Raw genomic sequence first — 24928 nt, 5'->3', positions numbered from 1 at the left:
AATTGGCCATATCTCAGAAATGACTTGGCCTACAGGCCTCAAACTTCAGATTTGTTTTTCCTGAACAGTCTGGGAATATTTGATTAAAATTTTAAGAAAATCTGAGACAAAGTGCGTGAGTTGGGCCCTTGTTGAATTGACATGGAATGACCCATATCCTGACCTATTTTTAGGTCGATGATGTATAAGAATTACCCAATTCAATCAATCAATCAATTTTTTAAATATATAGCGCCAAATCACAACAAACAGTTGCCCCAAGGCGCTTTATATTGTAAGGCAAGGCCATACAATAATTATGTAAAACCCCAACGGTCAAAACGACCCCCTGTGAGCAAGCACTTGGCTACAGTGGGAAGGAAAAACTCCCTTTTAACAGGAAGAAACCTCCAGCAGAACCAGGCTCACGGAGGGGCAGTCTTCTGCTGGGACTGGTTGGGGCTGAGGGAGAGAACCAGGAAAAAGACATGCTGTGGAGGGGAGCAGAGATCGATCACTAATGATTAAATGCAGAGTGGTGCATACAGAGCAAAAAGAGAAAGAAACAGTGCATCATGGGAACCGCCCAGCAGTCTACGTCTATAGCAGCATAACTAAGGGATGGTTCAGGGTCACCTGATCCAGCCCTAACTATAAGCTTTAGCAAAAAGGAAAGTTTTAAGCCTAATCTTAAAAGTAGAGAGGGTGTCTGTCTCCCTGATCTGAATTGGGAGCTGGTTCCACAGGAGAGGAGCCTGAAAGCTGAAGGCTCTGTCTCCCATTCTACTCTTACAAACCCTAGGAACTACAAGTAAGCCTGCAGTCTGAGAGCGAAGCGCTCTATTGGGGTGATATGGTACTACGAGGTCCCTAAGATAAGATGGGACCTGATTATTCAAAACCTTATAAGTAAGAAGAAGAATTTTAAATTCTATTCTAGAATTAACAGGAAGCCAATGAAGAGAGGCCAATATGGGTGAGATATGCTCTCTCCTTCTAGTCCCCGTCAGTACTCTAGCTGCAGCATTTTGAATTAACTGAAGGCTTTTTAGGGAACTTTTAGGACAACCTGATAATAATGAATTACAATAGTCCAGCCTAGAGGAAATAAATGCATGAATTAGTTTTTCAGCATCACTCTGAGACAAGACCTTTCTGATTTTAGAGATATTGCGTAAATGCAAAAAAGCAGTCCTACATATTTGTTTAATATGCGCTTTGAATGACATATCCTGATCAAAAATGACTCCAAGATTTCTCACAGTATTACTAGAGGTCAGGGTAATGCCATCCAGAGTAAAGATCTGGTTAGACACCATGTTTCTAAGATTTGTGGGGCCAAGTACAATAACTTCAGTTTTATCTGAGTTTAAAAGCAGGAAATTAGAGGTCATCCATGTCTTTATGTCTGTAAGACAATCCTGCAGTTTAGCTAATTGGTGTGTGTCCTCTGGCTTCATGGATAGATAAAGCTGGGTATCATCTGCGTAACAATGAAAATTTAAGCAATACCGTCTAATAATACTGCCTAAGGGAAGCATGTATAAAGTGAATAAAATTGGTCCTAGCACAGAACCTTGTGGAACTCCATAATTAACTTTAATCTGTGAAGAAGATTCCCCATTTACATGAACAAATTGTAATCTATTAGACAAATATGATTCAAACCACCGCAGCGCAGTGCCTTTAATACCTATGGCATGCTCTAATCTCTGTAATAAAATTTTATGGTCAACAGTATCAAAAGCAGCACTGAGGTCTAACAGAACAAGCACAGAGATGAGTCCACTGTCCGAGGCCATAAGAAGATCATTTGTAACCTTCACTAATGCTGTTTCTGTACTATGATGAATTCTAAAACCTGACTGAAACTCTTCAAATAGACCATTCCTCTGCAGATGATCAGTTAGCTGTTTTACAACTACCCTTTCAAGAATTTTTGAGAGAAAAGGAAGGTTGGAGATTGGCCTATAATTAGCTAAGATAGCTGGGTCAAGTGATGGCTTTTTAAGTAATGGTTTAATTACTGCCACCTTAAAAGCCTGTGGTACATAGCCAACTAACAAAGATAGATTGATCATATTTAAGATCGAAGCATTAAATAATGGTAGGGCTTCCTTGAGCAGCCTGGTAGGAATGGGGTCTAATAAACATGTTGATGGTTTGGATGAAGTAACTAATGAAAACAACTCAGACAGAACAATCGGAGAGAAAGAGTCTAACCAAATACCGGCATCACTGAAAGCAGCCAAAGATAACGATACGTCTTTGGGATGGTTATGAGTAATTTTTTCTCTAATAGTTAAAATTTTGTTAGCAAAGAAAGTCATGAAGTCATTACTAGTTAAAGTTAATGGAATACTCAGCTCAATAGAGCTCTGACTCTTTGTCAGCCTGGCTACAGTGCTGAAAAGAAACCTGGGGTTGTTCTTATTTTCTTCAATTAGTGATGAGTAGAAAGATGTCCTAGCTTTACGGAGGGCTTTTTTATAGAGCAACAGACTCTTTTTCCAGGCTAAGTGAAGATCTTCTAAATTAGTGAGACGCCATTTCCTCTCCAACTTACGGGTTATCTGCTTTAAGCTACGAGTTTGAGAGTTATACCACGGAGTCAGGCACTTCTGATTTAAAGCTCTCTTTTTTAGAGGAGCTACAGCATCCAAAGTTGTCTTCAATGAGGATGTAAAACTATTGACGAGATACTCTATCTCACTTACAGAGTTTAGGTAGCTACTCTGCACTGTGTTGGTATATGGCATTAGAGAACATAAAGAATCATATCCTTAAACCTAGTTACAGCGCTTTCTGAAAGACTTCTAGTGTAATGAAACTTATTCCCCACTGCTGGGTAGTCCATCAGAGTAAATGTAAATGTTATTAAGAAATGATCAGACAGAAGGGAGTTTTCAGGGAATACTGTTAAGTCTTCTATTTCCATACCATAAGTCAGAACAAGATCTAAGATATGATTAAAGTGGTGGGTGGACTCATTTACTTTTTGAGCAAAGCCAATAGGGTCTAATAATAGATTAAATGCAGTGTTGAGGCTGTCATTCTCAGCATCTGTGTGGATGTTAAAATCGCCCACTATAATTATCTTATCTGAGCTAAGCACTAAGTCAGACAAAAGGTCTGAAAATTCACAGAGAAACTCACAGTAACGACCAGGTGGACGATAGATAATAACAAATAAAACTGTTTTTTGGGACTTCCAATTTGGATGGACAAGACTAAGAGTCAAGCTTTCAAATGAATTAAAGCTCTGTCTGGGTTTTTGATTAATTAATAAGCTGTAATGGAAGATTGCTGCTAATCCTCCGCCCCGGCCCGTGCTACGAGCATTCTGACAGTTAGTGTGACTCGGGGGTGTTGACTCATTTAAACTAACATATTCATCCTGCTGTAACCAGGTTTCTGTAAGGCAGAATAAATCAATATGTTGATCAATTATTATATCATTTACCAACAGGGACTTAGAAGAGAGAGACCTAATGTTTAATAGACCACATTTAACTGTTTTAGTCTGTGGTGCAGTTGAAGGTGCTATATTATTTTTTCTTTTTGAATTTTTATGCTTAAATAGATTTTTGCTGGTTATTGGTAGTCTGGGAGCAGACACCGTCTCTACAGGGATGGGGTAATGAGGGGATGGCAGGGGGAGAGAAGCTGCAGAGAGGTGTGTAAGACTACAACTAATTCCCACCTCATGTTTGAATTTTCATCACAGGCATTCGGAGAGAGAAGTTATCTGATTTCATGTTTTTGCTTTGTCAAAGTCACTTAAATTGTACCGGAAGGAAGAATAGGGATTAAATGTATAGGGAATAAAGATGAAGTATTTCTCTTCATTTTTGCTGAATTTCAGAAGGATTGGCCATTTCACAAAGATTCTGGTCGATCACCAAAATCCAGTGACTGCCAGTGTTGAGATGCATGCATTCACCATATTGGACTTTTTGCATATTGCAGACAAAGCCAATTCCTTGCATTACATGCTTTCTGATTGTTGCTATGGTTGCTAATTCATGCCCAATATGAATGTTTACATTATATATTTGATGGATATTGCATCATGTGAGAACTGGGTGCCTTTGTTTTGTCGATGATCGTAGATAATTATGACCATATATTTTTAGGCCGGGCTGCCCTGAATGCTGGCTTACATGTCATGTGACTAAAACGTGGCCATGCCATTGGCTGAGGGGCAATGTTTACAAACACTGGTGTGGAAATGAAACGGAAGCAAGTACATTTTGTGTTTTATTTTCAGGTATACGATGAGAAGTACCTCATACTTTGTTGTGTCATGATTGTGCTTTTAGCCATTAATTACTGACTCAATATCTTCCTTTAAGTGAAGTTTTAATGTAAAATGGCAAGAAACAATTATCATTTTAACCTCCATATGTACACGTAACAACTGGTGAGAGGATTGACTCAGAATTTTCTGACTTTTGTACTCCGTCATGACTAATTGTCTCTATCTCTGATACTAATTAAACACTGATTAAGCACAAATTAATGAGTAATCATCAAGTATTTCAGATGATATACCATTTAAAATGAAGGAGACGTGGTAATCCATCATTCCTGAAAATGCCATGGCGATATCTTGGATATTGTGGAAGTTATGAGAAAAAAAAATATGAAAAAATAAGTCCAAATTGGTAAAAAAAAAAAAAAGTCTGTTGTTTCATCTATTAATTAAGGCCAGGAAAACAAGTGTGATTCCCAGCACGAATACGCCTATAACTTCCTTAATACTTAAGATAATCACATGATTTTGGTGTCATTTTAAAGGGTTTTTTCGTGTTCTTTCTGAAGTCACAGTCAGATTTTATATTGGTATGGGACAGGGGTGGTGGCCAGGCGGTTAATGCACTTGGTTTCAGTTCAGAAGGCTCCGGGTTCAAATCCCACCGCTGCCACATTTCTCCATGTAATGTGGAGTTGCGTCAGGGAGGGCATCCGACGTAAAACCTGTGCCAATTCAACATGCAAATCCACCTTGGATTTGATGTGGAGACCCCGAGTGCAAACAAGGGAGCAGCCGAAGGGACTTACAGAATTTTTATACACGTATACTTACAGAACGCTATACTACAGAATATGAACTTACATTACACTAAATTAAAACTACAGCAGAGTATGATATAGTACATGTCATAATACATCACTAGTACTACAAAGTACTTTACAGTCGCAGTACAGTTTGAAGTACTTTCAGCTTCTGCCTAAAACGGTTCATCTACTGTAAAGCTTCAGTTCTTCACCGAGGCTTCAAGCCTTCAGTGTTCTTTTTTTTTTTCCTCCTAACGGACTTGTTGTAAATCTAAAACCTCGATATTTTTAAAGCTCGACTTACTTTGGAGAAGTTCGATTTGTCTCTTCAGAGATTCTTTCTCCTCCATCTCAGCAACACACCGTCATCAACTGGCGACAAACGTGGGCGCTTACTGACGATGTCACGACATATGCCCAATCACATCACGCGCAGAATGCGAAACTGATTCTCTGCTTGTTGGAATAAACAAACAAACACGGCACATAAACTGCAGGCAACAATAATAATACTATAACAAATAAATGACATATAGTGGACAGGTGGAGTGTGACGTGTGGACACTCAGGACTTGAGACAATTTTCAAAAAGCAATGTTTTAAAACTCAAATAAATATGTTGAGCAGGTACAGTGGGGTAAAAGTATTTACTCAGCCCCTGATTGCGAAAGTTCTCCTACTTAGATGAGAGAAGTCTGTCATTTTCAACATAGGTACACTTCAACTGTGAGAGAGAAAATGAGAAAAGAAATCCAGAAAATCACATTGTAGGATTTTTAAATGATTTATTTGTAAATTATGGTGGGAAATAAGTAGTTGGTCACCCACAAACAAGCAAGATGTCTGGCTCTCACAGACCTGTAACTTACAGTATTAACAGGGCTACATCATCACGTAAAAAAGTAAATAAATAAGTAGGGGTGGAAAAATGCCAATCAGAGTCCACGAGGACGCCTTTGTATGTCTTGTTTTGTTTTCACGATATAAGTTTCACAGCTACCATACTGCTAATTAATCATCTTAAAAACAAGATTTATCTTGTCAAAAATCTGTGTTGAAACGTTCTAATGTAAGACTAAGCTTCTTCGTTTTTTAAAAACTGATCCAAAAATAACCGTCATTTTTTCCGCCCCTCTATTAATTTACATTCCAATCCGCGAGGGGGCGGCAATGCCATCACGTGCACTGTAAAACACAAAGAAGAGTCTTCGCCTGTCAGTCCGTCCTGAGGGTTGAATTAGTTTACGATCAATTTTTGACAACTCATTTAAAATAGTCTTGTTTTCTCCGGACGGTGATATAACCTTAATATATAACCTAATGTGTTGTTATGATTGTAGAAACTTTTCTTCTGTTTGTTACGTTGCTTATAAGAATATGAAACCTAATGTCGTTTTACGTAGCGTCGACTAAAATGAAAGGAGAAGTGAAAGTTAAAGTTTGAACGGAAATCATCAGGAAATCTACGAGTAAAGGTAACACGAAGTTTGATTTGACACTTATTTTGGTCTAGGAATAACGTTTTTTAACAGCCCGTCTAATGTTAGTGTCCCGGAAACGTTTGTTTACATTGATTTCGGTTTGATAAATTCCGGCTAACTGTGTAGCTTTTCTATGTCATCGTATCGTGAAACAGTGTGATTCGGAGCTTTTGGTGAAGTCGGAGTCCTGGGGTCATGGGCGGATTAATCATTGGGTTGTTCTGGGTTAAAGTCCAGGGCCCCAAAGTGTTCTGTGTATGATATAAATAAGGTGGTAAATTGTGCATAAATCCAAACTGTAGCTTTCAGACTGGCATTAAAATCACTTAAAGTAGGCACTTGGACATCAGCCAGCAACTTAGCCTCGCGTGATGACATCAAATTTTCAAGCTCGCGGTTCGTATCGTTCGCAAAATGCGTTTTGGAGAGGCTGGTTCTGCATGAATTCTACCGGAAATGCCGCTATTTTGATGTAGGAGACCTGCGAATTCTTACGCACTTTGTCTGGTAAAAATCCATTCAGATTTCTGAAATGTGCCTGATTTCCAAATCGAACGTGGAGTTCCCATGTTAAATTCACCACCTGCGTGACTTCCTTGGTGATTAAATACCTTTGCTTGGTCTAGTTTATGTAATAAACATCATTTTAGCGAAGTATCATATGAATCTGTGCCTCCGCACTAATATTTTGGATCCCCGCCGGTAGCCATGGTAGCGACCTCCCGCTGAAAATATGTTGTCGTCTACTGGCTATGCCCGGAAAATAATTGTTCTATACATGAACATCTGCACATTTTTCAGCCGATAAATGCTTCAGATAAGTTTATCGATATCTTAAAATGTTATTTTCGTGAGGATTTTATTTCAGTTTTGCTTCATTATGAAGGATTGATTGGGGATTTATTTTGTTGAGCATATTTTTGGCAGGCTGGCTCGCTGGTTTATGGTTACTGCTTTCTGATTGGTCGAGCGGAACTATGACGTATTGAAGTGATACCCTCTGATTCTTCTTCTTCTTGGTTGTTGGCAAGCTAGGCACGGTCAGTGCATTGCTGCTCCCCTCAGGTCATAAGACACAGAACACCTATTAAGTGTCAATGAGATATAATGAGATATAATCTACCTTTCCTTTCAGCCAGAAATTCCTATTATTTGACACAATTTTTTCCTCTATTGTAATGTAAATAAGCTTAGAAAATAGGGCACGAAAATGACCCCTTCAAATCTCAATATCTCTGGTGTTATTTATCCGATTTTGACAAATGAGCTGTCATTTTGTTGCATTTTTGGTGCCCTTTCTTCTGATTGCAAGCAGAAGGCCATTTAAACTTTGAAAGAATGTCCAAGTGCCTACTTAAAGGAGACCTGCATTGAAAAAAATGCAGTCAGATTTTTTGAACAAAAAATGACTTACATTTACACATGAGATCCTTCTGAATGTAGTAAAGTAAATCTGCAAGCCCAGATCTGTCATTCAGCGGAGAAATCTTCATTTGAAAATGACAAATTTACAGCTAACATTTAGCCCTCCGCAAACTGTCCGTCTCATCATGGACGCTGCCGAGACGTCACGGACAACACTCTCTCCCAGCATGCATTGCGCCAATTGTAATTTGTGGATTTACATCAGTTTGCATCTGCACCTTTTTCTTGTCTTATACGGAAGGATCTACTTTTTTTAAAACTTCATATTGTCTTGCGGCATGTTTGGTGAGTACACATTTCTTTTATTTGTGCTTGAAAATTATTTTGGGGGACTTTTTCATACGCCCGTTTGATTGAGTGGTGTTGCAATGAAAATCTACTGTCTTTCGCCTCCGGTACCATCACGGGATATGGAGGCGAGACCCACAAAGAATCACAGTCATTAAAAATATATAAACCTCTCTCAGCGTCCATGGAGCTCTGGGGCTCCGATTGCCGAGACGTGCGGTGCTGTGGATTTTGCCGCAAGAAGTCTGTCCTTGCAGCAACAGGTGTACCGGCCGCAGACTTAATAAGCGCAGCGGAGGCAGAGAGCGGGAGAGGAAGAACGGCGCCCGCTGTCGATGTCGTTGCTGATCTGAGCACACAGATCTGTATCTCACATTCATTGCAGCTTACTTTTGGATGTTGAAACCAGGACGTGTATAATAACAATACTAACAGATAAAATCAATTTCAATGCGGGATCGGGTCATCTTGTCCCTGATGTCATGGAAATGATATGGCTGTACAAACTGTTTTCACAGAGGGCTAAATTTTAGCTGCAAATTTGTCATTTTTAAACGAAGATTTCTCCGCTGAATTACAAATTTGGGCTTACAGATTTACTTTACTGCATTCACAAGGGTCTTATAAATACATATCAGCTATTTCTTTCTGAAATCTGACCACATTTATTTCAATGCAGGTCTACTTTAAGTTTGATTTACAGAAAGAATGTCTTTGATCTGTTACATCTGACCTTTACAATCATTGTGATTGTCAGTGTTCCATCTATTTTGTGAATCTGAGCTCTTGGTGAAATTCTATTGTACCTGCATTAATAGTAAATGTCCACCAGGTGGAGATGTTCCTTTTCAAGAACCTTGGGACTAGGGATGGGTATTGATAAGGTTTTATCGATATCGATGCCATTATCGATTCTGCTTATCGATCCGATTCCTTATCGATTCCCTTATCGATACCTCATGAATTTTGTACTAAAAGTAGGCTTTACAGGTTTTCTATGTATTTTCTTGAGTCTTAAAGTAAATAAATATGAAATTAGTCACTGTATCCTTGATCTCTGGACATAAATAAAAATAAACAAAACTGTTTCTCTTTGAAGTTATTAATTCAGACTGAATTCTATCATTCTATCTTGACTTGTCAGAGAGCCGCGCAACGTTTGGAGCTGTGTGAACAGAACGGAGGATGATTCTCGTTTCTTTCTCGCAACGAGACAGGAGTCCCAGTTAGTAACTTTAATCCGCACAAAAGTGAATCACTCATATTCAGGGATGAAAGTGGTGGAAAAACAAAAAAAGCTGAAACCCAAAATTACCCCCCAACACCACCTGCACGAAAATGTTTTAATTCTAGAAGCTCTGAAATGCAATCTGGGACTATTCCAGACAGTAATCTGGCGTGAGTGCTGAATCCATTTAGGTGAGAAAAAAAAATACAACTTTCCTTATTCTGATACATTCCAGTAGTATTCTGTTCTTAGGATGCAGCAGTTTCTAGTTTGGCAGATAGTTCTGGAGGAAATCACTGAAGAAATTAACACACTGAAAATATGGTACTGTCATTAAACTTAAATAAGACAGGGATGAAATGGAGGTGTGAGAGTCACTCGGTGTTCACAGGAAACACTTATTTCTGTATGTATTTATTTATTAATGTTAGTTGCTATTATATATTTTCTGTTGTGTTTCTATTCAGGTTTTTTTGTCTCTTTCTCAAAAATTGTATATAATAATCATTAGATTATTAATATATGAGCAAAAATAAATTTAAGGAATATTACAATTTGAAAACAAATGCACCCGAACGTGATGAGAGCTGCAACTGCTAAATGCTACTTTTAACATTGAAAATGCCATAGACATGCTAACGCGTTAGCATCGCTCCTGTTTTTAAGTTATAAAATACATCTATCAACTGTTTCAGAAGACCATAACAGGTCGGTTTAACATAGAAAAAGTAAATAATACTCTCAGACGTATTCTCTTTAGGGTTTTAGCGGGGGAAAATTAAGCGAAAGAAAGAAATAAACGAAGCAATCGACCGAAGCATTGCTTCAATCTGCGAACCACGCTTCGAATGGTTCAAGGTTCAAAGCAAAGCCGTGCTGCAGAAAAGTTGATTAAGGACCCGCTGCAGGGTCTTTAATCAATGTAGAGAAATTATCATTTTCCTGACAAACACCCGCCAAAACAACGGCCACTCTGAAGGACCGATAACAGAATCGTTAAGCACAAAGCTTATTGATGTCGGCGGATCGAATCATTTCTTAACGATACCCGAAAGGAACCGGTTCTCGATACCCATCCCTACTGGGGACATGACCTCCGTACATTTCTTAATAACCGTGATATTATGTGGTCTTGTGTCAAAAGTGGGGTCTTCCCACTTCTGCAGTTTAAAGACTTTCCGTGTGTTGTGTAAAGCTGTTCAGCATATATGAGCAGTTATTAAACGGGTCAGCCACAATCAAACAGCGTTTATAATGTATAAGACGTGACAGTTGTGTGATGAGTTTTTTATTAGCACCTGTGGTTTTTCTTGTGTTACTGTCTACTTGATCCATGCATTAAATTATTAAATGAAAGAATACATTTTTCTTTTAAACAGAAAGCTGGCTAGTGATTAAGTAATAAACAATAATAAATACATTTAAAAAATAACTGTAATAAATAAATAGGTTCTCATCTTACTGGGCCAACTCATGAAGTAAAAATTGTTTAATTCTGACTTTTAAAAATTTGACTTGACTTCACAAACCCTGATGTGACTAGAGGCTGTTAAGAAGTCTGGCCCCAGTATATATTAAACTGGTGACATCAAAGGACTGATGATCAATCAATCAATCAGTTTTTTTTATATAGCGCCAAATCACAACAAACAGTTGCCCCAAGGCGCGCTTACAATATGGAGCGCCTTGGGGCAACTGTCTGTTGTGATTTGGCGCTATATAAGAAAAAAGTTGATTGATTGATTGATATTGTAAGGCAAGGCCATACAATAATTATGTAAAACCCCAACGGTCAAAACGACCCCCTGTGAGCAAGCACTTGGCTACAGTGGGAAGGAAAAACTCCCTTTTAACAGGAAGAAACCTCCAGCAGAACCAGGCCCAGGGAGGGGCAGTCTTCTGCTGGGACTGGTTGGGGCTGAGGGAGAGAACCAGGAAAAAGACATGCTGTGGAGGGGAGCAGAGATCGATCACTAATGATTAAATGCAGAGTGGTGCATACAGAGCAAAAAGAGAAAGAAACAGTGCATCATGGGAACCCCCCAGCAGTCTACGTCTATAGCAGCATAACTAAGGGATGGTTCAGGGTCACCTGATCCAGCCCTAACTATAAGCTTTAGCAAAAAGGAAAGTTTTAAGCCTAATCTTAAAAGTAGAGAGGGTGTCTGTCTCCCTGATCTGAATTGGGAGCTGGTTCCACAGGAGAGGAGCCTGAAAGCTGAAGGCTCTGCCTCCCATTCTACTCTTACAAACCCTAGGAACTACAAGTAAGCCTGCAGTCTGAGCGAAGCGCTGTATTGGGGTGATATGGTACTACGAGGTCCCTAAGATAAGATGGGACCTGATTATTCAAAACCTTATAAGTAAGAAGAAGAATTTTAAATTCTATTCTAGAATTAACAGGAAGCCAATGAAGAGAGGCCAATATGGGTGAGATATGCTCTCTCCTTCTAGTCCCCGTCAGCACTCTAGCTGCAGCATTTTGAATTAACTGAAGGCTTTTTAGGGAGCTTTTAGGACAACCTGATAATAATGAATTACAATAGTCCAGCCTAGAGGAAATAAATGCATGAATTAGTTTTTCAGCATCACTCTGAGACAAGACCTTTCTAATTTTAGAGATATTGCGTAAATGCAAAAAAGCAGTCCTACATATTTGTTTAATATGCGCTTTGAATGACATATCCTGATCAAAAATGACTCCAAGATTTCTCACAGTATTACTAGAGGTCAGGGTAATGCCATCCAGAGTAAGGATCTGGTTATACATCATGTTTCTAAGATTTGTGGGGCCAAGTACAATAACTACAGTTTTATCTGAGTTTAAAAGCAGGAAATTAGAGGTCATCCATGTCTTTATCTCTGTAAGACAATCCTGCAGTTTAGCTAATTGGTGTGTGTCCTCTGGCTTCATGGATAGATGAAGCTGGGTATCATCTGCGTAACAATGAAAATTTAAGCAATACCGTCTAATAATACTGCCTAAGGGAAGCATGTATAAAGTGAATAATGGAGAATGGGGGGACACGGGGAACTGATCATATGAATGTTTAAATATTCTCTCAAATCATGGTACTTGTCTAAACAGTACTTGGCTATGCAAGTAATATAGACCTGTTTTTGTCAGTTGTTTCTGCTATGTAGAGTCTGTAATGCCAGAAAATGCAAACATGGTTATGATATTGGTAACTCTGTAAAAATTTTTATCTGATATTGAATTTTTATCTTCATGAAATTTTGAATCAATATCCATCAATGACTACATTTTACATTGGACATAAGTTGACCAAAGTAGGATCAAAGTGGAAAAAAAACACCCTCTTTGCCAAGTTCATGACCATTTGATTGTGGCTGACTCATAAAAAGCTTAAGAGAAGAATAGATGATAAAAAAAAATAATAATCTGTTATACCTGTTGATATGAAATTTACAGTGTTGTGAAATACTCAGTAATGACTCATTTGAGAAGCTGCATCCATAGAATAAGGTGCTATATGTGTGTTTTGTTTTGTTTTTTGTCAATACATTAATTGATTTATTGTTGCATCTATAGTGTCCTGCATCTTTTGGGCTCTGCAAGATGGCATCATTGGCTGAGAACCTGTATTTCATTATCACAGAAAAGGATAAACTGTTGCCCCTCATCAGTCCAGGCCGCTTGTGCTACATCACTAAATTTAAGTATGAATCAGAACACAAGAAATACGACCCTGTCAAAAAGTTGCCAGTGGTCTTTCTACCATCGCACACACTGCTATCTTTTGAAATGGATGTTAGCTGCATGGAACAGCTGAGCGAGGAGCACGCCATGCTGCTCTTGGCTGTGGATAAGGACTCTGAGAGGCTGAAGTGGTTCCGAACAAACGGGGCCCTCCAAACGGCAGCAGGTCTCACTGTGGGTACCGTGGTCTCTGTGGAGGAAGGAGGTGAGACTCTCAGAGGAACCATCCGCTACATTGGGAAATTGGCAAAGTCAGGATATCCATCTTCTTCATCAGGGACATATTTTGGGATTGAACTGATGGTGAGATTTAAAGATAACTATTCAGATGTTCAAAGTGATTGAAGGAGGTGAACTGAGCATTCAAGGGATTAGTAAATTAACCATTTGCTTGTTTCAGGGAGCAGACAGTGGGAAGGGTAACACTGATGGATGCTACCACGCACAATTCCTCTTCTCCTGTAAGAAAAATGGTGGACTTGTTGTCCCATTCTTCAAAATCAGGCCTGTGGTTCCGAGCTCCTTGACATCCTCAGTTCCTCATTCCCCAACACAGCCAGAGCAGGACCCAATCAACATCGGGGACCGAGTCACTTACATCAGCGGCCAGTGCTGTGGCCGTGGGATGGTGCTGGATGTTCAGGAACGGGACAGTTGTGTCTTCTTTCGGATCTCCACAGTGAGTAACAATGTACTGGACAATGTCTGGACCCTTGTGTTGTAGTTTGAATGTTAGGAAGCATGTTTTTCTATCTTCAATCAGGAGTCTTTGGAGTTTGAAGTGATTTAAGTTGCCTTTCTGTGCAATTATGAGTTTGAGCTTCAGAAACTTCCATAGATCTGAACAGCATCCCTGTGTAACCAATGAAGACATTTTAGTTTGAGTTAAATGTCTTTTTATACTGGTTCAAATTGATGAAATACCTGACTAAAACCATTTTCATCCCAGTTTATTGCAATTCTCAGTTCAACTCATTAAAACCAATTTATCAAAAAACTTTGAAAAGGAACAAATTTGCACATCTGGCAACTTACACCAAATCAGATGTTTGCACTTTTTTATGACAAATTACTTGAATCGTGCATCTTTTGTGGCAGAGCAGGGAGAGATGGAAAATGTGTAGGTTAGGTGGTACTTGAGGAGCGGGTTGAGAGCCACTAAATGGACATTAACCAGCTTTAACAAGATCACTACAAGAACCAGCATAAAACTTTCTAATTAACAGAATAAGTAGACAGTTATTGGCCCAGAATAGTGTGTGCTCCTTTGATGTCACTGCAATGCTGTCTTTAAGAAAATAAAATCTCTCCTAATGAAATCTGAGCAGTGAAAATGGCTCATCTATATAATAAAAGCCAAGTGGCCTGTATGTGTTTGTGCATCCGGAGCATCAACTCCAAATCCAAAAAGAGCTGACTTTCGTCCTTTTGTATACTTTCATATTTTTTCATGAGGATTCAAGTTGTGAAAACAGGAAGGTGATCGGACCAATATTTTTTGAGATATCAGTAATTTTTGAAAACAACATGCCTGATTATGTTGCACTTCCACAATAAGAGCCCGTATTTCAAAATAAAAGCCTGTGAGGTTTCTGCAGACCTGACGGAATTCATCAGTCTGTCCTTCTTCCAACATCCCAGACAGCAGATTAAAATCTGGCCATTTTGTGTGTGCATGTGACCCCAAACCCAGAATTAACATGTTCACACTCCGGATAAAACAGCAGAATTGTTTCTCAACAGCGTCTCACACATGCCAAAAAAAAAAAAAAAAATTAAACCTAATGTGTGAACCTAACTGTCACAGTGCAAATATAAAACTTCAGTTATTCCTAATTTCTTTACATGGAATATTGTCCTTGTTAAGCAGCTTCAGAAGTAAGATTATTGAAAACAAAAAATAATTTCAGAAAATTGAACACAACTGAAAACAGATCAAACCTTCAATAAAGACTTTCATAAAAAACAATTTTTTTTATGTCAACACTTAAAAAATGTTGACATTTGATGTTGATGTTTTGTTTTACAGTTTTTGCTCTTTTAATTCATTTTATTAGTAATTGGAGCGTGCCACGGCCTCAACTTTACCTAAATTCTGGGTCTTTTTGTGAAGCTTAGGGCTAGTTGCTGGCGATCACCTTAGTATTATTTCTGTTTTTCTTGTTGATTGATGCTGGCAAATTATACAGTATTTTTTTTTTTTTTTTTTTTTTGTCTTTCTGATGCCTGATTCTTCTTTTTCTATCTGTTTAAGGTGCAGCTCCATCCAGAGATGGGAGTTGTATTTGTGTTGGCGACCCTCCTGTCCTGTGCACCAACAGCATTTCTTGTATATTCGTCCGTGAGTTGTTCTGTAATTTGTGTCTGTATAATGGCCCAAGCAGAGGGTCACCCCTTTGAGTCTGGTCTGCTTGAGGTTTCTTTCTCAGAGGGAGTTTTTCCTTACCACTGTTGCTCTGGGGGTTGGTAAGGTTAGACCTTACGTGTGTGAAGCGCTTTGAGGCAACTCTGTTGTGATTTGGTGCTATAGAAATGAAATCCTTGGATCCTCTTGCTTGCCTCTACTGGTGGTTGGCTCTCACTGCGGTATTGTATCACTTCCTGTTCCGGAGCACAGCGGTGTTTTTCTGTATCTGTTAGCTGTTTAATCTGCGCAGTTAGATTGATCTAGTTATCTAGATTACGATTTGTTTCCCAGTGTAATCTTTACGTGCCTTAACTAAAGCACTCCTTCTGCTGAATCACCTCTAAATTATTTACATATTATTCACTTTGCGTGTTTTTAGGAATCCGCTAGCTTAGCGTAGCTACTAGCTCTTAGCCGATTTAGCATGGCGGCTTCTCCTGTCTCTCCTGCACTTTTCTGCTCTGGGTGTGAAATGTTTAGTTATTCCTCGGCCTCCTTTAGCAGTAACGGTACTTGTAATAAGTGTAGCTTATTCGTAGCTTTGGAGGCCAGGCTGGGCGAATTGGAGACTCGGCTCCGCACCGTGGAAAATTCTACAGCTAGCCAGGCCCCTGTAGTCGGTGCGGACCAAGGTAGCTTAGCCGCCGTTAGTTCCCCCCTGGCAGATCCCGAGCAGCCGGGAAAGCAGGCTGACTGGGTGACTGTGAGGAGGAAGCATAGCCCTAAACAGAAGCCCCGTGTACACCGCCAACCCGTTCACATCTCTAACCGTTTTTCCCCACTCGACGACACACCCGCCGAGGATCAAACTCTGGTTATTGGCGACTCTGTTTTGAGAAATGTGAAGTTAGCGACACCAGCAACCATAGTCAATTGTCTTCCGGGGGCCAGAGCAGGCGACATTGAAGGAAATTTGAAACTGCTGGCTAAGGCTAAGCGTAAATTTGGTAAGATTGTAATTCACGTCGGCAGTAATGACACCCGGTTACGCCAATCGGAGGTCACTAAAATTAACATTAAATCGGTGTGTAACTTTGCAAAAACAATGTCGGACTCTGTAGTTTTCTCTGGGCCCCTCCCCAATCGGACCGGGAGTGACATGTTTAGCCGCATGTTCTCCTTGAATTGCTGGCTGTCTGAGTGGTGTCCAAAAAATGAGGTGGGCTTCATAGATAATTGGCAAAGCTTCTGGGGAAAACCTGGTCTTGTTAGGAGAGACGGCATCCATCCCACTTTGGATGGAGCAGCTCTCATTTCTAGAAATCTGGCCAATTTTCTTAAATCCTCCAAACCGTGACTATCCAGGGTTGGGACCAGGAAGCAGAGTTGTAGTCTTACACACCTCTCAGCAGCTTCTCTCCCCCTGCCATCCCCTCATTACCCCATCCCCGTAGAGACGGTGCCTGCTCCCAGACTACCAATAACCAGCAAAAATCTATTTAAGCATAAAAATTCAAAAAGAAAAAATAATATAGCACCTTCAACTGCACCACAGACTAAAACAGTTAAATGTGGTCTATTAAACATTACGTCTCTCTCTTCTAAGTCCCTGTTGGTAAATGATATAATAATTGATCAACATATTGATTTATTCTGCCTAACAGAAACCTGGTTACAGCAGGATGAATATGTTAGTTTAAATGAGTCAACACCCCCGAGTCACACTAACTGTCAGAATGCTCGTAGCACGGGCCGGGGCAGAGGATTAGCAGCAATCTTCCATTCCAGCTTATTAATTAATCAAAAACCCAGACAGAGCTTTAATTCATTTGAAAGCTTGTCTCTTAGTCTTGTCCATCCAAATTGGAAGTCCCAAAAACCAGTTTTATTTGTTATTATCTATCGTCCACCTGGTCGTTACTGTGAGTTTCTCTGTGAATTTTCAGACCTTTTGTCTGACTTAGTGCTTAGCTCAGATAAGATAATTATAGTGGGCGATTTTAACATCCACACAGATGCTGAGAATGACAGCCTCAACACTGCATTTAATCTATTAGACTCTATTGGCTTTGCTCAAAAAGTAAATGAGTCCACCCACCACTTTAATCATATCTTAGATCTTGTTCTGACTTATGGTATGGAAATAGAAGACTTAACAGTATTCCCTGAAAACTCCCTTCTGTCTGATCATTTCTTAATAACATTTACATTTACTCTGATGGACTACCCAGCAGTAGGGAATAAGTTTCATTACACTAGAAGTCTTTCAGAAAGCGCTGTAACTAGGTTTAAGGATATGATTCCTTCTTTATGTTCTCTAATGCCATATACCAACACAGTGCAGAGTAGCTACCTAAACTCTGTAAGGGAGATAGAGTATCTCGTCAATAGTTCTACATCCTCATTGAAGACAACTTTGGATGCTGTAGCTCCTCTGAAAAAGAGAGCTTTAAATCAGAAGTGTCTGACTCCGTGGTATAACTCGCAAACTCGTAGCTTAAAGCAGATAACCCGTAAGTTGGAGAGGAAATGGCGTCTCACTAATTTAGAAGATCTTCACTTAGCCTGGAAAAAGAGTCTGTTGCTCTATAAAAAAAAGCCCTCCGTAAAGCTAGGACATCTTTCTACTCATCACTAATTGAAGAAAATAAGAACAACCCCAGGTTTCTTTTCAGCACTGTAGCCAGGCTGACAAAGAGTCAGAGCTCTATTGAGCTGAGTATTCCATTAACTTTAACTAGTAATGACTTCATGACTTTCTTTGCTAACAAAATTTTAACTATTAGAGAAAAAATTACTCATAACCATCCCAAAGACGTATCGTTATCTTTGGCTGCTTTCAGTGATGCCGGTATTTGGTTAGACTCTTTCTCTCCGATTGTTCTGTCTGAGTTATTTTCATTAGTTACTTCATCCAAACCATCAACATGTTTATTAGACCCCATTCCTACCAGGCTGCTCAAGGAAGCCCTACCATTATTTAATGCTTCGATCTTAAATATGATCAATCTATCTTTGTTAGTTGGCTATGTACCACAGTCTTTTAAGGTGGCAGTAATTAAACCATTACTTAAAAAGCCATCACTTGACCCAGCTATCTTAGCTAATTATAGGCCAATCTCCAACCTTCCTTTTCTCTCAAAAATTCTTGAAAGGGTAGTTGTAAAACAGCTAACTGATCATCTGCAGAGGAATGGTCTATTTGAAGAGTTTCAGTCAGGTTTTAGAATTCATCATAGTACAGAAACAGCATTAGTGAAGGTTACAAATGATCTTCTTATGGCCTCGGACAGTGGACTCATCTCTGTGCTTGTTCTGTTAGACCTCAGTGCTGCTTTTGATACTGTTGACCATAAAATTTTATTACAGAGATTAGAGCATGCCATAGGTATTAAAGGCACTGCGCTGCGGTGGTTTGAATCATATTTGTCTAATAGATTACAATTTGTTCATGTAAATGGGGAATCTTCTTCACAGACTAAAGTTAATTATGGAGTTCCACAAGGTTCTGTGCTAGGACCAATTTTATTCACTTTATACATGCTTCCCTTAGGCAGTATTATTAGACGGTATTGCTTAAATTTTCATTGTTACGCAGATGATACCCAGCTTTATCTATCCATGAAGCCAGAGGACACACACCAATTAGCTAAACTGCAGGATTGTCTTACAGACATAAAGACATGGATGACCTCTAATTTCCTGCTTTTAAACTCAGATAAAACTGAAGTTATTGTACTTGGCCCCACAAATCTTAGAAACATGGTGTCTAACCAGATCCTTACTCTGGATGGCATTACCCTGACCTCTAGTAATACTGTGAGAAATCTTGGAGTCATTTTTGATCAGGATATGTCATTCAAAGCGCATATTAAACAAATATGTAGGACTGCTTTTTTGCATTTACGCAATATCTCTAAAATCAGAAAGGTCTTGTCTCAGAGTGATGCTGAAAAACTAATTCATGCATTTATTTCCTCTAGGCTGGACTATTGTAATTCATTATTATCAGGTTGTCCTAAAAGTTCCCTAAAAAGCCTTCAGTTAATTCAAAATGCTGCAGCTAGAGTACTGACGGGGACTAGAAGGAGAGAGCATATCTCACCCATATTGGCCTCTCTTCATTGGCTTCCTGTTAATTCTAGAATAGAATTTAAAATTCTTCTTCTTACTTATAAGGTTTTGAATAATCAGGTCCCATCTTATCTTAGGGACCTTGTAGTACCATATCACCCCAATAGAGCGCTTCGCTCTCAGACTGCAGGCTTACTTGTAGTTCCTAGGGTTTGTAAGAGTAGAATGGGAGGCAGAGCCTTCAGCTTTCAGGCTCCTCTCCTGTGGAACCAGCTCCCAATTCAGATCAGGGAGACAGACACCCTCTCTACTTTTAAGATTAGGCTTAAAACTTTCCTTTTTGCTAAAGCTTATAGTTAGGGCTGGATCAGGTGACCCTGAACCATCCCTTAGTTATGCTGCTATAGACGTAGACTGCTGGGGGGTTCCCATGATGCACTGTTTCTTTCTCTTTTTGCTCTGTATGCACCACTCTGCATTTAATCATTAGTGATCGATCTCTGCTCCCCTCCACAGCATGTCTTTTTCCTGGTTCTCTCCCTCAGCCCCAACCAGTCCCAGCAGAAGACTGCCCCTCCCTGAGCCTGGTTCTGCTGGAGGTTTCTTCCTGTTCTTCCTGTAGCCAAGTGCTTGCTCACAGGGGGTCGTTTTGACCGTTGGGGTTTTACATAATTATTGTATGGCCTTGCCTTACAATATAAAGCGCCTTGGGGCAACTGTTTGTTGTGATTTGGCGCTATATAGAAAAATTGATTGATTGATTGATTGATTGAAAATAAATTGAAATTGAAATTGAAAAAAATGTAGCATAACTGTAAAAAGATTTTCCCCAAAAGTCAGCTGATCTGCATATATAGTACAGACAACCACATCTAGAACCTGTGGTTCCCCACAGGTTAAAATTCTAGTTTTGAATATAAAATTGTAGCACAGAAACCATTTGCTTCATGCCTTGAGCAGGTGGACATCGAGCTGCTTGTTGCTGAGGTTAAAAGTTGCCGTTTACTTCACACGTCTACTTCATACTTTTTTTAGGTTTTGACACCAGTGAGGCTCCTTGTCTGTTTCTTACTTGTAGTGGCACTCTGTGTCTTCAAAGTTCGTTATACCACCTTTGCAGCTTGTCTAATAACCAGTATTTGAATTACTCGACTGAAACCAAGTCTTCTTTTATAATGTTTACTTAGAGAACTCAAATAATACATTTACAGAATAAATTAAAAGGCTTGGTACAGATCGGTCAAAAAAACTGTTTCTTCCATCATATCTAGCTACAATCTGACCTTAACGTGCGTACATGCAATGTTAAAATGACGCATTATGTAGTGGAAGCCAAATTTACCTTTCACAGTAAAAGTTCTACATTACTAAGTTATGCATTCTAGAAAATATACTCATTATGAATTTCTTAAAATAAAATTAAGCATATTTAAACATTTTTAAACTAAATTATTCTATATGAATTCCCCATTAACTGGCTCTTACAATATCCAGCCCTTAATTGGTTAGGCTGGAAAACTAAGCAATTCTAAACTTTTTTTTTTTTTTTTTTTTTTTTTTAATATTTATTTCATTCATTTAAAAGAAAAACAGAAAAGCAAAAAACAAAAGCACCACAATACCAGAATGAAAAGGAGCAGAAAGAAGAACAAGTCTTATGATTTCTGCCCCTTTTAACAATACAATCTTTCAATATACAGCATCATAGTCAACATTATTTAACAGATTGCATTTCTTTAACTTGTCACATACCACTGACCCATTTCATAATTATGACCATTAATTAATAGATTACATCACTGACAGGTTACATTTAAACTTAAGACACTCCAAACATTATTAACAGTTTACTTTTTTTTTTTTTTACTTTCTTGCAGCCCACTTACTTACTTCATAGTTTCATATTTACTTAATACATCTAATTTAATATGTTTTTTAAATAATTTAAGCGACCTTAATTCTTTAATTTCTTTATTAAGATTGTTCCATAATTTGACACCATTTACTGCAATACTCCTTTCCTTTACTTTGGTTCTAAATCTTGGTTTTTTAAAGACTTCTATTCCTTTCAATTTATAACTACTTACTCTTTTTTCAAACATATTTTGAATGTTTATTGGTAAAGTATTTTTATTAACTTGGTACATCGTTTGTAATATTTTCAAATCGACTAAATCATGAAATTTAAGTACCCTATACTTAATAAACAATGGATTAGATGGATCTCTAAAACCACTGTTACTAATCACTTTTAAAGCTCTTTTCTGCAAAATAAATAAAGGTTGTATATAGGTTGTATATGTTGATCCCCAGATTTCTACACAGTAAGTTAAATATGGGACAATCAATGAATTGTACAATGTTAATAAACCATAACTATTTAATGAATATTTTACTTTATGAAAAACAGCAATGGCTTTCGCTATTTTTCCTTTTATGTAATTTATGTGTGACTTCCATGTAAGATCTTCATCAATCATGACTCCTAAAAATTTCATTTCTTTTACCCTTTGTATATCCATTCCATCTATTTGTAATGACACATTATTTTTTTTTCGCTCTATCATTAAACAATATGAAATTTGTCTTATTAATATTTAGTGACAATCTGTTTATATCAAACCAATGTTTAACTTTTTCCAACTCTGTATTTATCACTTGTGCTACTTCCTGTATATCTGATCCAGAGTAAAACAGCGTTGTATCATCAGCAAATAAATGCTGCCAAGCACATTGGATACATTCACAAAATCATTGATATACAAAATAAACAGTTTGGGTCCAAGTACCGATCCTTGTGGTACTCCATAAATAATGTTACACAATTCTGATTTGGTATTATTTATCTGAACAAACTGTTTTCTATTTTCTAAGTAGCTTTTTACCCACTGATGTGCAACACCTCTTATTCCATATTGTTGTAACTTGTGGAGCAATCTTGAGTGGTCTATAACATCAAAAGCCTTTTTCAGGTCAATAAAAATACTTACAAAATAATCCTTATTATCTATTGTTGTTGATATTTTCTCTATTAGTTCCATAATTGCCATAGCTGTCGAATGTTTTGTTCTGAATCCATACTGAGCATTATTTAAAATATGATGTTTCTCAATAAATTTATCCAATCTTGTTACAAAAACTTTTTCCATAATTTTAGAAAACTGTGGAAGCAATGATACTGGCCTGTAATTAGAAAAATTATGTTTGTCTCCATTTTTATATAATGGGACTACCTTAGCAATTTTCATTTCATCTGGAAAAACCCCAGTTGACAGAGACAGATTACAAATATAAGTAAATGGTTCAATAACAATTTCTATTATACTTTTTACAGTCATCATGTCTAAATCTTCATGGTCAGTTGATCTTTTGCTTACACAGTTTTTTACAATATTTCTTATTTCATCTTTTTCCACATTGTCCAGGAAAATACTATTGACCGTATTTACCAATGTACATAATTTATCTTCTATTATTGGTTTATTTCCCACCAGACTTGACCCTACATTTGAAAAATAATCATTAAACCCATTTGCAACTTCTTTTATATCATATATCTCTTTATTTTCCTTAACAAAGTAATTTGGAATAGTTTCTTTCGTTCCATCACTATCAATCACACTTTTTATAATTCCCCATGTTACCCTCATATTATCTTTACTCTTATTTAGTTTTTCACTGTAATAATCTTTTTTTTTGTTTCCTAATTATTGTTAATAGTTTATTTTTATATTTTTTGTATTTATGTTCTGATTCCTTTGTTTGCAATTTTAAAAAGCACCTGTATAAATAGTTTTTCTTTGCACAAGCATTTTTTATTCCCTTTGTCAGCCATGGTTTATTTACTCTTTTCTTACTAATTTCAATTAATTTACAATTTTTATTGTATGATTTCATCAATAATGTCATAAATGAGTTATATGCTACATTAACATCACTGACATAAACGTCTTCCCAGTTTTGATTTTTAAGGTCATATTTTAATGCCTCTAAGGCTTTTACTGACTTATCTCTTTTAAAGTTTATATCAGTTTTTTTATTGTACCTATTTTTATATTTAAATATTGAAAAAATTGGTAAATGGTCGCTAATATCTGTCATGAAGATCCCATTCTTGATAATTTCATCTGTTCTGTTTGTAAATATATTATCAATTACTGTTGCACTTTGCGATGTAATTCTGGTTGGTTTTGTTATCAAGGGGAATAACCCCAAACTATACATTGAATTCACAAAATCACTTAATCTTTGGCAGCTGGAGCTTTCTATGTTAATATTAAAGTCCCCACACATAAAAAGCGTTTTGTTTTTAATTTGATGGAATAATTCAATTATTTTATCTGTAAATTTCACAACACAAGAATCTGGTGCTCTGTATACACAACTGATTAAAATATTCTTAGATGTTTCATGTGCAAGTTCCACTGTTACAATTTCTATGACATCATTCATAATTGTCATTTCTTCAACAATTGTACACATCAGATCTGTTTTTGTATACAGAGCAATACCACCGCCTTTTTTTATATCTTCTGTTTACAAAATACAGCTCATATCCCTCCATTTGAACTTCATCCATGAGATCATCTTTAAGCCAAGATTCAGTGATTGCAACAATACTAAATCTATTTTTAAACTGATTTAAATAATCTTTTATTTGTGACATTTTACAATACAAGCTTCGACTGTTTATATGTATGTGTGACAGGGTATCTTCTGCAATTTTTTCACTATTCAGCTGTTCTACTGTATAATACTCACAACCAATCGTTTTTAAGTCAAATATACTTTCATCAATATTAGTGTCTGTCATATATTTTATCCTCTGTTTCCATGTTTGATCTGATTTTTTGTTGGTCCAATTACCAACAGAGGTTATATTTGATTGTCTATTCAGGTCTGTATTTTGTAAGGTCCTCCATGTTTTTGATTTGTATACCGTTTGTTCCTTCTTTCACTCTAATCCACACCCTACAATTCCAGACCCATGTAGCAACAATATGTTTCTGTTTTCTTAGTAGTCTTGCTTCCCTAGCAATATCTGCATTTTTTTTTGTTAACTTAAAACATTAAGAGCCAAACTACTTAAACTAAAGAATGTCCACAAATATCAACTTGTCCTTCTTCGTTAGTCTTCTGGCGTAGCTTCTTGAAGCAGGCATAGCTTGTTCACAGGTCGTTCCAGCGTGCTGGTGTTGGTCTTCAATTTTACTCTTCTCACTGCTCCACTTGAGTCTGGCAGTATTTCAACTATCTTCCCCATGACCCAGGAGTAGTGAGGGGTGGAACTGTCCACCAAAAGCACTACGTCACCTGTCATGAAA

The 24928-nt window shown here is 37.8% G+C and overlaps 2 protein-coding genes across 4 annotated transcripts in view; one reads left to right on the top strand and one right to left on the bottom strand.

Moving 5' to 3' along the window:
- The window catches only part of zc3h3 (zinc finger CCCH-type containing 3), a 189659-nt gene extending 184255 nt beyond the window's left edge, over positions 1–5404 (bottom strand). For both annotated transcript variants that reach the window (XM_034179398.1, XM_034179400.1), the window contains exon 1: positions 5345–5404. In XM_034179398.1, coding sequence (XP_034035289.1) covers positions 5345–5390 — 46 coding nt within the window. In that variant the 5' untranslated portion in view covers positions 5391–5404. The remainder of the gene's footprint in view (positions 1–5344) is intronic.
- Positions 5405–6250: 846 nt separating this feature from the next.
- Positions 6251–24928, top strand: part of cyldl (cylindromatosis (turban tumor syndrome), like) — a 38555-nt gene continuing 19877 nt past the window's right edge. The window contains exons 1-4 of one of the 2 annotated variants that reach the window (XM_034179397.1): positions 6251–6512; positions 6765–6774; positions 13016–13486; positions 13584–13862. In XM_034179397.1, the coding sequence (XP_034035288.1) occupies positions 13043–13486; positions 13584–13862 (723 nt within the window). In that variant the 5' untranslated portion in view covers positions 6251–6512; positions 6765–6774; positions 13016–13042. Of the gene's footprint in view, positions 6516–6764; positions 6775–13015; positions 13487–13583; positions 13863–24928 lie in introns of both variants that reach the window. The other variant, XM_034179396.1, reaches the window with a different exon arrangement.

Source organism: Thalassophryne amazonica, chromosome 10 (genome assembly GCF_902500255.1).
Source record: "Thalassophryne amazonica chromosome 10, fThaAma1.1, whole genome shotgun sequence".
Lineage (NCBI taxonomy): Eukaryota > Metazoa > Chordata > Actinopteri > Batrachoidiformes > Batrachoididae > Thalassophryne > Thalassophryne amazonica.
The sequence above is the reverse complement of the archived record's forward strand: the minus strand, read 5'-3'. Positions and strand labels throughout refer to the sequence as shown.